At 42.3% G+C, this 14,943-nt stretch overlaps 1 protein-coding gene across 2 annotated transcripts in view; it reads left to right on the top strand.

Annotated features, from left to right (window-relative positions):
- The first annotated feature begins 4,650 nt into the window (after positions 1–4,650).
- The window catches only part of LOC308592266 (sulfotransferase 2B1-like), a 30,333-nt gene continuing 20,040 nt past the window's right edge, over positions 4,651–14,943 (top strand). Inside the window, exons 1-7 of one of the 2 annotated variants that reach the window (XM_081203594.1) lie at positions 4,651–4,794; positions 7,912–8,060; positions 9,282–9,490; positions 9,899–10,025; positions 10,721–10,815; positions 12,383–12,563; positions 13,384–13,596. In XM_081203594.1, coding sequence (XP_081059720.1) covers positions 7,928–8,060; positions 9,282–9,490; positions 9,899–10,025; positions 10,721–10,815; positions 12,383–12,563; positions 13,384–13,493 — 855 coding nt within the window. In that variant the 5' untranslated portion in view covers positions 4,651–4,794; positions 7,912–7,927 and the 3' untranslated portion in view covers positions 13,494–13,596. Of the gene's footprint in view, positions 4,795–7,911; positions 8,061–9,281; positions 9,491–9,898; positions 10,026–10,720; positions 10,816–12,382; positions 12,564–13,383; positions 13,597–14,943 lie in introns of those variants that run through there. The other variant, XM_081203593.1, reaches the window with a different exon arrangement.

Below are 14,943 nucleotides of genomic sequence, written 5' to 3' on the forward strand. Positions count from 1 at the left end.
GGTTGGTGAGCCAGACGGAGCTGATAAGATGCATATAACAGACTATAGACGGGGAAAAGCTATTCTCAGCTGGCATACAAGTTGAATTCCAGTCTGATTCTGGAATTTCCCAGCAACGGTGGGGGAAGAGATCCAGGCTTAGGCCAAATCAGGTTGTGACTCAGGCTGGGCAATGTATTGGTACACTGTCCAAAAATGTTTCGTGATAATGATTTCATAATATTTGACCTGGAAATATATCATAAATCACGACATGTGTGTGATCACTTCTACATTTATTAGGGGGCAGTACCATGGTTTCCAGAAGGTTTCAAATTAACTTCAATATTCTATAAATGACTGCTGCAGAGGGAGATAAAAGTGACAGTAGGTCCATTCACCAGCTCTGCTGCACCTCCTGGCTCCTCTCCTCCCTGAACTGTCTGCTATCGGCAGTCCTCCACCTGTTTGCAGCAGTGAGAGAGGAGGGAAAGTAGTGTCTCTGTCGAGAGACCCGCTTCATTTCACTTCTCTTCTTCCCAAATAGATCCCATGCAATCTGGTTATCAGTTTCAGATCTTTGAAATTTTTACGAACAGGTTTTCTTCCTGCTCCCTCTCGACCCTTCGCCTTCCCCTTTCAGATTGTATTTCAAGATTTTAAGGCTGTGGGTGGGGACTGTTTGCTTTGCTTTACTGCTGTCATGTATAGCTGTTCGGGAAATGTTTTCAACTGCTGAGCATGTGAAATGTTTTAAATCAATAAATGAGTATCAAAAGTTCCAAACTGAGGGAAAAGTTCACCTCACCTGGCCTCCTATTGGCAGAAGTAGGGAAGATCAAAGATTATTTTGCACTTCAGGTAAATAGCCCCAACTCATCCTATGAGAGTAGGCCCAGAAGCAGTTATGCATGTGTGTGGATGGGGTGTGTGTGCGTGCCTTGCTTTGGGCAGGTGTGACTATGGTGCTGCATTCTCTTCTTTGTTTAAAGCGATTTTCCTTCAGTTGATGCATAGTGGCAGTGAGCGAGAGGATGCAATTTGGGCCTATTTCCTAATGGGAAGTGGAGGTGATTTGAGTTAATTGTGCTACAACTTGTGCCCATGATCTGACTGAGAGATGAAAGCCTGATATGATGTGCACTCATAACTGAGTTCCTTGGCCAGGTGTCACCACCCGGACTGGTGACACCACTTGAGCATCTATTGATGGCCCATCGCCACCTCCTGAACCCTCCCCTTCCTCCTGCTCCCCAGCTATCCCCAGAGTTTGGCTCTAAAACGGTAGCTACCTGAAAGTCCGTAAGGATGAGACATAATTTCTCTCTCATCTTCAGTTTTTCAGTGTCATCAATGACTTATTTCAAATACAAGGGGATCCTTTTTACTCAACAGCTGCACTCAATAGAAACACTCAGCTATGTGGAAAATGAATTCCAACTGTTGGATGATGATATAGTGAACGTTACTTACCCCAAATCAGGTCAGTGGTGCAATTAGGTAAATAGACTGAATTTAGTGGATTTAGTGAGTCATCAGATTAGATGGTAATTGTTATTACTTCACTAACTTTAAATATTAAACACACAAAGAATAATACAGAATCATAGAGTTGGAAGGGATCCCGAGCAACCCCCTGCAATGCAGGAATCTCAGCTAAAGCATCCATGACAGATGGCTATCCAACCTCTGCTTATAAACCTCAAAGGAAGGAGAGCCCATTACTTCCCAAGGGAGTCTGTTCCATTGTCAAACAGCTCTTACTGTTAGAAAGTTCAGTGATTTATTATTATTATATTTTGTTACATACTGTACAAATGTTTGAGAGATCCAGAAATGAACAGTGGCTTTCCTGTTTGGCATAATATGGTTCACAACTTAAGAAAGAAAAGTGGGAGAATGGTTACTGCAGAAAGATTTTAAAAAATGCTATGAATAATAAGATCATGATTCCATTGAAGCATAAAGGAATGGTCAATAGTAAGCCCGGGAATGCAATCAAATCCAGATAAAATCATATTTTGCAGGAACTTGCCTGCCGTAAGTTTGCTTTTGATATGAGTCGTGAATGATCACCATGTAGCTGCATAGTCCATACGTTCATAATGAGTGAATGAGTTTTCAAATATTGTGATTTATATACGACCTTCTTTAACCAAGTATCAAGGGGAAAATTCAGGTTAGCCTGGAGTGCCCACAATATCCTTGATTTCCTCTAAAACATGTTCCCAAACTTTGCATACATGTGCACAAGTCCACCACATGTGGAAGTTACACATTTTGCACATTCTGAAGTTTACAAAGTGAAACATAGGCAACCTCTGAAATTTGCACTTCTCTGAATTTTGCAATGCAGCTCTTAAGCTAAATAACGTGTACAAAATGTGTATATACGGCAAAAGTGTGCATAAAAGGCATACTTTGGAGGGGATATAAGTGCATTATATTAGAAGAAAGTGCTTTGAAAAAAATATGTTAAAAAATTCACAAAATGAAGTGGAAATATAGAGAACTGAATTTAAGATTGCAAAAATGTGAAACCACAACGGACATATTCTGCATACCTAGCCACTGGTGATGTTTACAGAAGGAAGAAAAAGAATATCTGAAATTTCAGGGGATGTCAGCAAACCTTGAAAAAAAGCGAGAGATATTTTCAAAACATTCCTTCTTTCTGGAATATCTGAGCCCATATATATTTACAGCATGAGAATTGAAGTACATGAGGTTACTTGAGAATAATCTTAGGATAAGTTTATATGCTATAGTATGTTTCAGGGACATGATAACTGGGTGGCCCTCCCACAATGACAGCTCTCCTGCCTTAAGGAAGAAGGAAGGTCCTGAGAAAGGAGAACATCACCTTGAAGAAGAGGGAGGCATTCCTATAGAAAGGACCCGTTTCTTGGGAGTTGGTATGTGACCTGTGCTTCTTATCTTTTTCATAAAAGATCTTGAGTTAGGAGAGAGTGGTGAGGATTTTGTTGATGACACTAAATTGTTCAGGGTTGTTAAAACAAAAAGAGATTGCGAAGAGCTCTGAAAGGACCTCTCCAAACTGAGTGAATGGGCAGTAAAATGGCAAATGCAAGTCAATGTAAAGAAGTGTAAAGTGATGTATTTTGGAGCAAAATACAGAAATAATTAAGGGACAAGTTTCTGATGGTCGCAATTCTTCAGTATGGGAAGAAGTTGAAATATTGTGCACGGTTTCGTAGCATGATAACTGACGGTTGGGATAGTGGGTTGTGTACATAGGGTGTGGGGCTGCCACGGAGCATTGTGCTACTTGAGGCAAAACAAAATGGCTTCCCTGCTGCTGCCTCCTCCGCACCCCCTGTAGCTGCTTCCTCCTCCATCACTGCCTGAGGTGACTGGAGGCAGCCTGAGGAAGCCCTGGCATGCTGAAGGCAGTGGCTGGGTGGGGGAAAGGAGGCCAGAGAGGAGCAGGTGTACAGGGGAGCAGTGTCAAATACAGTGATTTTACTTGACTGAAATTGGAAATGCTTAAATGCATTGGTACGTGTTTAATTCTGGAATGTTCCCCAGTAACTCTCATGCGTTCGGTTAACTCTGGTCACATAGGAGGTATCTTAATGCATTCTCCATTTTGTTTCGTGTGTGAATGGCTTGACTGTAATGGCTGCAGCTCCTTGAACACTGGAGAAGAGACAGCATTAGATAACTTCCTTTCTCTGGCAATAGAGATCCTGCCATCTTCCCTTCTGTGGGACACACGACCAAGCCAGCGTAGACATCACTGAGACAGAAAGTGCAAACATGCCGGGAATGTGGGCTTGGGAGAACACATCTTTGTTTGGAATTCTGTTCTGCCATTTGGTACCCAAAATCCTCCTGATCTTCATCTTGGTATTGGAGGTTAGCTCCACATTCTCTCTCCCAAACCCTTTTGGAGAAGTGAGCCATTGCCAGAGCTGCCATTAGGCTTGTCTGGCTCAGTAACAATGGAGAGATTTCTTGTTATGGTGGAACCTAAGTGGACAAAATGGTCTACCGCCTCAAGCGTGTAGCCACCAATGCAGATGCATTGAGTGCTGGCGACATCCCGACCCAAGGTGTTGGTCTCCGTCAGGCTGATGACAAGGCCGGACTTCATGCAGGCTTGGACAAAACGATTGATGAGTTTCTGTGGAGCTTCCCTGAATGTGCTGCCAAGGCTGCATTGTCTGCAAACAACCTCTCAGATTACGTGTCATGATGCAATGTATGAAAACCACCTTTAGGGGGCGGCGGCGGGGGGTGTTCTTTGTAATTGTCAGTCCTAGTTTGTTCTTCTGGGCTTTCTGTAGAGGTTTCCTGTGTGAGATGGCAAAGTCCTCAAGAAAACTCCGTGTATACCTAGGAAGACAATTCCTGCTTCCTTCTGTTAGGCTCCCTTTTCTTTCCTTAAAGAACGATTGCCCTCTGTCTGATTTCCAGAATGGAACATGCACACATTTAAAATTAAATGCTAAATCAAATAAATTCTATAATTGGCTGCGGCAGAGGGAGAGATGGGACACTCCAGTGCCTCATTTTGCTCTTGAACTGGCACTTGAGTTTTGTTTCTTCCTCCTCCCTGTCCATTCCCTTTTCCTTTGGAGTTGTGTCTTTTAGATAGGGTCTGTCGGCTTTGTTCCAATGTAAGCTTCCTCTGGGATGTTTTCAGCCACAGAGAATAATAAAATGCTGTAAATCATTAACTGAGTGTAAAAGGTCATTGTGAACATTCTTCATCTCACCTTGCCATACTGCTGGAGGAACAAGGGAAAGGAAGAGACCAGAAGAAGGAAAGATCAGAAGCAGCCAGTGGTTGTAAGTATGGTACAGGCTGAATTCTAAGGTGGGTTGGAGGATCCTTTAGGGCTATAAACAGATCATAAAGCAAAAACAAACCAATACCTCCCCTCCCACAAACACATTTAAAAGGCCATATAATGTTCAATCGGCCAAAGGCCTGGGTCCCCCCCCCCTTATGTTTGCTTTGCTACTACGTGAGCTTATGTGGGAATGTTTCACAGAGCAGAATGAAAAGTTGTGAATCAGGAACTGAGTATCAAAAAGCACCTTGAGCAGCAAGTTCATCTCACCTTGCCATACTGCTGGCAGAGCAAGGGAAAGGAAGAGACCAGAAGAAGGGAAGATCGGAAGCAGCCAGTGGTTGTAAGTATGGTACAGGCTGAATTCTAAGGTGGGTTGGGGGCTATAAAAGGAGGGGGGTTGTTTCAAAGGTTTATCATTACTCAGAACCTCCAAGTCCCATAGAGCCAAATGTATTCCTCTTTAGTTCATAAAAGCCCTCACTTTTTTACACTTATTCTTTGGGGGGTCCTGATGCAAATTCTCAGGCTCTTGGAATGTAACAGGACCATAAGTTAATGCAGATTTTTGCTGCGTTTGGGGCTTTGGGGAAATAGCCATTTAAACTCTGATTCCATGGCCATAGTGTGAGAGTTAGTCCACAAGCAATTACATGTGTATTTACAAGCAATTACAAGTGGAAATATTCCTACCCGGTCCCAACAATAAGGCGGCTGACCATAGCAAGGTCATGCATACCAAAGTTTGGGTTGGGTTGGGAGACCCGGCGAGGAGGCGAGAGAAGGAAGCCCCCGGCCGCGAAGCAGTTTAAAACACTTGTGGTCACGTCCCCCACCAGCATAGACTGGCCGAGCAGGTGTGACGCATCTGGGGCAGGCGCAGAAGGGGGTCTCAATCCTATGCCCACGAGCCAGGTCATTGCAAGGGCCCAGATGCCCAGCCACAATGCTGCCCAATGCGAAAGGTGAGGGGGTCCTACCTGAAGGTCCCAAAGGATGTGGTATCAAAACTCACTCTCTCATATATCTTGATAAATATGTTCTTTCCCCCCCCCTCATAATGCATTTTTTTATTCATTGTTCAGATTACACAAAAAACAACAAAAAATGGTACACAGTATACAAATGAGAATATCAATAAACTTATCAGCATACAAATAAATATACGTTTACATATCTTATTATTTTCCTTCCTCAAATTATTCAAAAAATCCTAAAAGAAAAATCGTAATGTTTCGAGCTCTACCGAGCCCTCGACTTCCCTCCACCCTTTTGGTAAGAATCAAATCAGTTCCGCAATCATGCATTTTGCTTTAACCTTAAAATTTTATCGTTCACTGCTAGGTTTGTTTCAGCCCCGCCAGTTTCCTCTACACATTAATTCCAATATAGTTCCAATATTTATTCCAATTTTCCTGAAATTTCTGTTCATCCTGGTCTCATATTCTAAGTGTTAGTTTAGCAAGTTCGGCATAGTTTGCCATTTTGACCTGCTAATCATTTATACTAGGTATGATTTCCGTTTTCCAGTTTTGTGCCAACATAATTCTTGCGGCTGTGGTGGCATAAAGAAATATGGTCTTGTCTTCTTTCTTAATTTCTTTACCTATCATTCCTAGCAGGAAGGCTTCGGGTCTTTTGGGAAAAGTGTATTTACATATTTTTTTAATCTTGTTGTAGATTAATTCCCAGAATCCCTTCACTTTATTACATGACCACCACATGTGATAGAAATCGCCTTCCGCTTCACCACATTTCCAGCATCTCTTATTCTTTAACCTATACATTTTTGCGAGTTTCACCGGTGTGTGGTACCACCTATATATCATTTTCCAGATATTTTCCCTCAGTGTCATACACGCCGTGAACTTTATACTACTATTCCACAATTCCTCCCACCGTTCAAAGTCAATATTGTGGCCAATGTCTATAGCCCATTTGATCATTGCCTCCTTCACCTCCTCGTCCTTTGTGTGCCATTCTAGCAATATGTCATATATCCTGGACAGTGTTTTGTTTTTACCTTCCACTACCTCCACATGAAATTTAGATTTTTGATCTTCAAACCCCGTTTTCCTTTTGTCCTGTTTTAGTAGCTCATTCACCTGGTGATATTGCAACCAGCCACTAAATAGATTTTTAGTCTCCTCATACGGTCTAAGTTTAATTTCTTGCTCTGTTTTATTTGTCAGTTCTTCATAGGTGGCATTCTTTTCTTCCATATTGGTCTTCCTAATCCTTATCACCTCTAATGGTGAGATCCACCAGGGAGTTTTCCTTTCCAGGAGATTTTTGTTTCTCTCCCATACCTGATAGATTGGTCCCCCTAAAAATATGGTTTAAAAAGCCCCTGTGAACCTTCACCTTTTTGTACCACAGGTACGAATGCCATCCGTACCTGTTATCGAAGCCCTCCAAATCTAACATATCTCTATTTTCCAGTCTTATCCAATCTTTTAGCCATAGTAGTGACGTCGCCTCATAGTATATGCTCAAATCCGGTAGGGAAAAACCTCCTCTTTCCTTTTTATCTACCATTATTTTCATTTTTATCCGCGGTCTTTTTCCCTGCCAGATATATCTCGCCAGCGTTCTCTGCCATTCCTTACATTGTTTTAGACCTTTAAGAACAGGTATAGTTTGAAATAAAAACAACATTCTGGGCAAAACATTCATTTTAACTACCGCTATCCTCCCCAAAAAGGACAGTTTCATCCTCCTCCAAATTTCCAGATCTTTCTTTATGTTCTTCCATGTGGCCTCGTAATTATCTTTATACAGATTCAGGTTTTTTGTCGTAATCCACACTCCTAGGTATTTTATTTTCTTAACTATCATAATTCCCGCCCTTTGTTCTAAATCTATCAAATCTTCCTTAGTTAGGTTTTTAACCAACATTTTAGTTTTATTTTTGTTTACCTTAAGTCCTGACTTAAGGACTTAAGATAAATATGTTCTAATGAATAATAATAATGTGTTTGTGAGAGGGGGTTACTGCTTTGTTTTTGCTTTATTGTGTATTTTGTATTTTTGTGTGGCGAACCACACTGTTATCTTTGGCTGTATACAAATTTAATTAATGGTGGTGATGGTGATGATAACATCTTTACAGTTTTTCAGTGTCATCAATGACTTCTTTCACATACAAGGGAATCAGTTTACCTGTAGTGGACTACTACTCAGAGGAAACGCTTCGCTATGCTGAAAATGAATTCCAAATGTTGGATGATGATATAGTGAGTGTCACTTACCCCAAGTCAGGTTAGTGGTGCACTTAGGTAATTTTAAACTTGGAGTAAACGGTGTTTCAAAGATGATGATGTCCTATTTCAGAAACATTAAACAATAAAATAGCTAATCTCTCCCTGCTTCCATTTTTGATGCTTCATATCTCCTACAGTCTTTGTATGTTAAGACACACCTTTTTCTTTTTCTTTTTTGACAAGTGGGATCAAGAAATTAAAGTTTCATTTAAAACCAATTATTATGGTTCTGTCATGTCTAAAGGCTGTGTGTAACATTCCACTCTACCAGGAGCGCCATGCAACTGACAAATGCATCTTAAACTCGTGATTCAAAACACTGGACTGCTAAGCGGGTGGCTTGCATCATAGATTTTTGTTTTTCTAGATACACAGCCCCTGGAAATGGGGACTCTGTTAACACCACCATGCTAAACCTCCTTACTCGGAGGTACCTCAACAATTAAGGTATAGCTGACCTATAAAAAGATCAGGAAGATACGCTCTTGCTTAAGAGAAAGATGCTTAAGGAAAACAGGTCCAAGAATTTCAGATAGTCCATCCAAAACTTCTACAGCTAACTTTAATCAATAATTTCGTTTCCCATTTTCTCTCACCTCATCCCTCCCCATCCCCCTCAGTATAAAGCTGTTTTGAATTCCTGATTAAGCAGACAATGTTCTTATCACTGAATGCAGCAAAATCAGGTGGTATTCTCCTTTAAATTGAGGGCCACCTAAAGAATCTGAGGCTTAATTATGCCCTCTTGCGGAATATCTGTTCCTCAATACTGGAATAGCTGGATCACATGTTTGGCCAAGTATAAAGCTGTTCTGCTATATTTTAACAGGAAGATTCTAGAGATGTGCCTCCTGCAGGTGTGAGCAACAAGTCATCCATGAATGCTGACTGTATATAGAAAGCTAAGTAATATGTCTGCTATAGATTAGTCACACTGTTAATATCCTTACTGGCTACACCCTCATCAAAATAGTTCATTCAGTTTGGTTCACCATGTTAAACTAGACATGAATTTTTGGAATCTTGCCTGAGTAGGAGGGTGCTGAGTAACTTGCTGTTCACAAAAAATCATTCCAATTTTTTTATGATCCTTTCAATTGATTTTGCATGGGGCATACTGGTTCTATTGAGCCATGGAAGGGGAGAGGGAACAAGATAAAGGAAATGTGTTTATTGCAGAATCAGGAGGGGTTGAGAAGACTACCTATTATTCCTCTAGGTACCCATTGGATGCAGGAGATCCTGGGCTTAATCTGGCATGATGGGGACCCCTCCTGGGTTCAGAGTTTACCAGCGTGGGAACGGATAGCTTGGATTGACAGTATTCCGGGCCTACAGCTTGCCTTGAAATATCCTGCACCCAGGCTCCTGTCATCTCACCTGCCATTCCACATTTTCCCCAAGTCCTTCCTGCACTCCAAGGCCAAGGTAAGAGAGGAACAATTGACACATCAAACCTTCTTTTGGCTCTGTTAGGCAGAATGACCTGCTCAGTGTTTCAAACACTCCACCTATGGCCCTAGTCAAGACAAGTATCTAACCCCAAAAGGGTGGGGAGATAACCCCTGCCCAAATCAAGGATGGAGGAAGACAATTTGCTGCCTGAGGTGTGGCAGAAAACACACATTACCAAACACTAATTCCTACTATCTTCTGGGGGTATAAGGATGGTATACAAATTTAATAAACAAAGAAAGAAACAAATAAAACAACAGTAAATTAAACAACAAAGACTTTGCTTCCTTTTCATGAGACCCTCCTAAGCTGCCTCGGTCTGTCTCTAGTTAGGGCTGCTTCTCTTGCCTTCCCTAAATATGCCCCCTCCCTCTCTTCCAGGTTATCTATACCGTGCGTAATCCCAAAGATGTGATGATCTCATACTATCATTTCAGCAAGGGCTTAAAAATAGTGGAGGACCCAGGAACTTTGGAAGAGTACATGGAGGAGTTCCTGAGTGGGAGTGGTAGGGAAGAGGGAAATCAGCCTGTCTCATTTGTTCTACCTCACTCTTCACTATGTTATCAAGGCTCTTTTCTGCCCTTTCCTCTCATTGTATCAGAGAAGTACAATTCCCAGTGAGATAGGTGGGGGTAGGATGGGAAAAGGTCTCGCAGTACTCGCCTCATTTTCTTTTAAAAAGTAATGAATGTCATTAAAAAGGGAATTGGAATGGCTGCAAAATGTAGGGAGAGTATATTATGAATCCCTGGCTCTAGTGTCGTATACAATATTAGATCTCTTGTCTATGTAAATAGAATCATTAGACAACCCAGTCGCTAGGTGGTACTAGGCTTAGTTGTATCTGGGTGTTATTGAAAGTTCCCTGCTTCTGTAAATAGGTGCCACTGTGGTGGGAAGGTAAACGGTGTTTCCGTGTACTCTGGCTTCTGTTATGGTGTCCTGTTACACCAGAAGTGGTTTAGTCATGCTAGCTGCATGACCCAGAAAGCTGTCCGTGGACAAACGCCAGCTCCCTCAGCCTGAAGCAAGATAAGTGCCACACCCCATAGTTACCTTTGACTGGACTTAACTGTTACCTACCTTTTACCCAATTGGGTGAATAAAGGCCCTTTGTAGGTTCCTGACTGGTGTATCCTTTATGTCTTTCCTCTCGCCTCTGAAACTGTTTACTTTGCTCTTTACACTTTGCTCTTCAAGTATCTTATGGTTCCTGGTTTGAGCATGTGAAAAGCTGGATGGAGATGAAGGACAAATCCAACTTCTTCATCATCACCTATGAAGAACTACTGCAGGTATTGGCCCAACCTTGACAATATTCACACTTCCAGGTTGTGTCTCCAACTTTATGTCATGTGACATATTATTTTGCCATTTTATTTTATTTTTTGTTCTGAAAAAGGTACAAATTCCAAAGTAATTCTCACCTTTATCTGGTGCTTTCTGTCCAGTTGCAGTTGCTTGGTTCTGCATAAGTCTATGCTCTGTTTCATTGTTTGCTGATTCAGAAATATATGCATTTTTAACACACTACCATCGCAGCTAACTACAGATATTTACAAATCAGTTCATCTTCCCTGCATGTTCCCCTTCAAAATTAATGAAACAGGTAGCCCTCTTAGCCAAGAGCCTTGGGACACCTTAGAGACAAAGCTCATGGTGTGACTAATGGCCCATCACAAATCCACCTGTCACTGCAAACCTAAACATGCCCTTTCAGAAGTAAGTCCTATTGAATTCAGTGGGGCTCACAACCAGGTAAGTGGAATTAGGATTGAAGCAATTCTTGCTACCTTGATTTCACAATTCATTATAAAGTTTCTATCCTGTCTTGTTTCTCTCACGTCAGGAGAGGCAGTTTAGTTATGCTGCAAGTGCAGAAAACTTGGGTGGTGGTGGGGATGTAAAAGATTTTTAAATTTAATTTCACTATTGAAAGAAACATTTAAGGTGGTAAGAACGGGCAGTCAAATCCAAATGGTTCTCCACTCTTAAAAAAACAACCTGTGGAGCAGTGATAACACTAGCAATTTTCAGAAGAGATTATTTATTTCCTTGTGAAAAAACCAATAATGATTGATGTGTTCCTTTGGTCTTTAAAATGTTATAGGGAAAAAATCACGATAGGGTTTCATCCTTAATCTGCCCCCTAAAACCATATACCTGTGGATGAGTATCTCTGAATTCTGTGGGATTTACTTCTGAGTAGACATGGTTAGGATTGCAGCATAATCCTTTAAACACATAATAACACTTCCAAAGAGGCACCTTTATACATCAGTTAATATATTAGCAACATACTTCAAAGAAATTTATGTATCTATTTATATACAAAGTATGTGTGTTAAAAAAGGAAAGTGTCCTTTGCAGAGAACTAAGGAACGCGGGTGGCGCTGTGGGTAAATCCTTAGCGCCTAGGACTTGCCGATCGTATGGTCGGCGGTTCGAATCCCCGCGGCAGGGTGAGCTCCCGTCATTCGGTCCCAGCTCCTGCCCACCTAGCAGTTCGAAAGCACCCTTAAGTGCAAGTAGATAAATAGGTACCGCTTTATAGCGGGAAGGTAAACGGTGTTTCCGTGTGCTGCTCAGGAGCCTGATATTACATGCGCGGTGGCATTCCTTTGTTCTACAACAGACCAGGTGTAGCCTACAATCTGCTGTTCTGTACTTAATTCAACATCTTCGAATTCAGAGCGGTCTCCAGTATTCCCTGGGTCCTGTACCGAATTTGAGGTAGCCTTGAATCATTCTTGCTAAATGCTCCCTGCAAGAATGGCCTCTGTATTCTTCTTTCTCAAAGGGCAGATCTCCCTGTGGCAGTGTCAATATGAGAATTCAGTCATTTGCTTTTTCCTTCTGCAGGACTTACAAGGAAGTGTGAAGAGGATTTGTCATTTTATTGGTAAAGAGCTGAACAGTCAGCAAATCGACTCTGTGGTGGAAAATGCCTCCTTCCACAAGATGAAGGACAACAACATGTCCAACTTTACTCAATTTCCAGATACCTATTTTGATCACACAAAAGGAAAGCTCATGAGGAAAGGTAACAAAATACCCTGTGATAAACAAAGGCTGTGGCTTGTGCAACCTATGAAAAGTGTGTGTGTGTGTGTGTGTGTGTGTGTGTCTGTGTGTGTGTGTCTGTGTGTAAGAGAGAGAGAGAGAGAGAAAGAGAGGAAGAGAGAGTAGTGGTGGGGAAGAAATTTGATTCAGTTCACATTGAGTAAGCCTACTCAGCTCACACTTTCCTGTACTAAAACTCAACAGTTCTTTGAAATTCACACTTCTCTGAAATTTGTGTGCTATTTTCTGCACAACTGATCAGTGCAAAAATGAAACTGCTAACATACTGTAGGCTGGCTTCACCCTCCCAAGGCTGGATACCTGGAGGTCTCCACCTACCTCAGCCAATCGCCCAACCCCGCCTGAGGAGGCGTTGCCAGGGGATTGGCCAGGTAAGGGGAGAGACCGCCCTGCCCACACAACAGAAGGTGAATCTTACATGCGAAACATCAGTTATTTAAGACTTGAAAAAAGAGAGAAAAGGAGAAAAACTAAAATTGACAGATTTGCCCATTCTTACTTGTGAAGCTTTAGGAAAATGCAGCTAAGTAAGTCTAGGCCATCAACATGGAAGCATGACTACTCCTGGGGTACCAGTTGAGGGAGGGCCTGGGAAGAATAGCCAGGGAGCAGGTCCTGCTATTCCTAAAAAAAGCCACTTGAGGCAGCTGCCTTGCTTCATCCAGTGGAAGGGCAAGTCCTGCGCAAGATGAAATGGGGTCCTGATTTTAGCTGAAGTAATTTTAGTGGATCTTTTTTGTGGTTACCAAGTGGTTTCACTCCCTCTTGTGTTGTTCCAGGTATCTGTGGGGACTGGAAGAACCACCTGACTGTGGCACAGAATGAACACTTTGACCGTGTTTATCGTGAGAACATGCAGGGTCTGCGCATGACATTTCCATGGGATTGAAGAATGTCAAATTACTCCACCTGCTATTTTGTCTCATGCTTTTATGTCTCTAGTGGTTCTGGTATTTTTGAGCAGAAATTGAATGGTTTTATTGTGATCGTTACTTTTGTGCCTCCTTGTTGTTGTTATTATTATTATTAAGCTTCTGGTCTCTCAACACCTACTGGGATGCATTAAAATGTCCCTCTTGGCTCCCTGAAGTTTATCAGCAAAGCTGATACTCTGATCATTTCCTTGGAAGGTAGGAAGTGGGTTATCAGCATACTCTTGTACGACCAGTTTCCTTGGATCTGAAGTGGTAAGGTCAATGATGGAAAATCACTCCTTCAAGTCCATCTCTTCCTGTCTCTTCCACTTCTGGAGAGTGATGTATCTTTCACAGCCACTTTGTGTGTTCTGAGGTCAGCAACTGCTGCCCTAGCTCCTCAGGCCCAGAAGTGGTGTCTGGGGTGAGAGCATGCAATCAATTTTGCAGCTCCAGCGACACAGCATGGCTCCCGACTGCCCTACTTCTGTGCATCGTATTTCTCCAGGGGCTCATCTCTTACAACGGATGATCTTCCTCCTCCCTAAGGGCACCCCACCTGTGTTGCTGTTCCAGCACATCCCACTCAGCTCTATTGAGAAACTCTGCATGTTGCCCTGTACTGTACAGGATTGCCCTGTAATTTTTTTATTCACCTCTCCACCCAGGGAAGCAAGAGGCATTATCAGAGTGAAAGAGCACCTCACAGCCAGGCAGAAGCACACAGAGGAAGCTCAGGGATGGTGAAAGATGCAGCCTAGGGAAAGGGGGAATGGCCAGAGGAATCCCAAGGGCCAGATAAGAGAGGTGTGGAGGGCTGCAATCAGCCCTGAAGGCCAAGGCTTTCATTCTTACCTTGTGTGTTTATTCAGAAGCAAAATCCACAGAGTTCAATAGTAAATGTACATAGGTCTGTCACTTTACAATGCAGCCCTACAGATATTTACACAGCATTCTGAATCACCCTGAGTAGGGCTTGCTTCCTAGCAGTCAACTACCTAATGTTTTCCTTTTGTCCAGGTGAAGGGCTTTTCACAGTGTGAGAAAAATATCACTTTAGTGCAAGAATGCCAACTTGAATAAAATATTGGGGGGGGGGGAGCAGGTAAGCCTCTCCCCACATAATTGATCACAGGATGCGGCACAAATGCACCATTTAATTGGTAATGACTATCAACTTTGGGGGCTTAGGCCCCCTCAAATATTTTACTGAGGGCCCGAAGTGACATCGGCCCCTAGGAGTTGACTCCTATGCTACAGTGCCAAAGCAGCAGTGATGAAGTCAGGCCTTAAGCCCAGCAGGAAAATAACTCCCTTCTGTAAAATGTGTTATCTAGGCTGCCGCCTCTTGCATGAGCACAGAATTCAGGGACTTTTGTTATCTGCTCATGTAACTTATTACAACATATCCAAACAACCTGCAGA

The sequence above is a fragment of the Podarcis bocagei genome, assembly GCF_964188305.1.
Source record: "Podarcis bocagei genome assembly, chromosome: 7".
Lineage (NCBI taxonomy): Eukaryota > Metazoa > Chordata > Lepidosauria > Squamata > Lacertidae > Podarcis > Podarcis bocagei.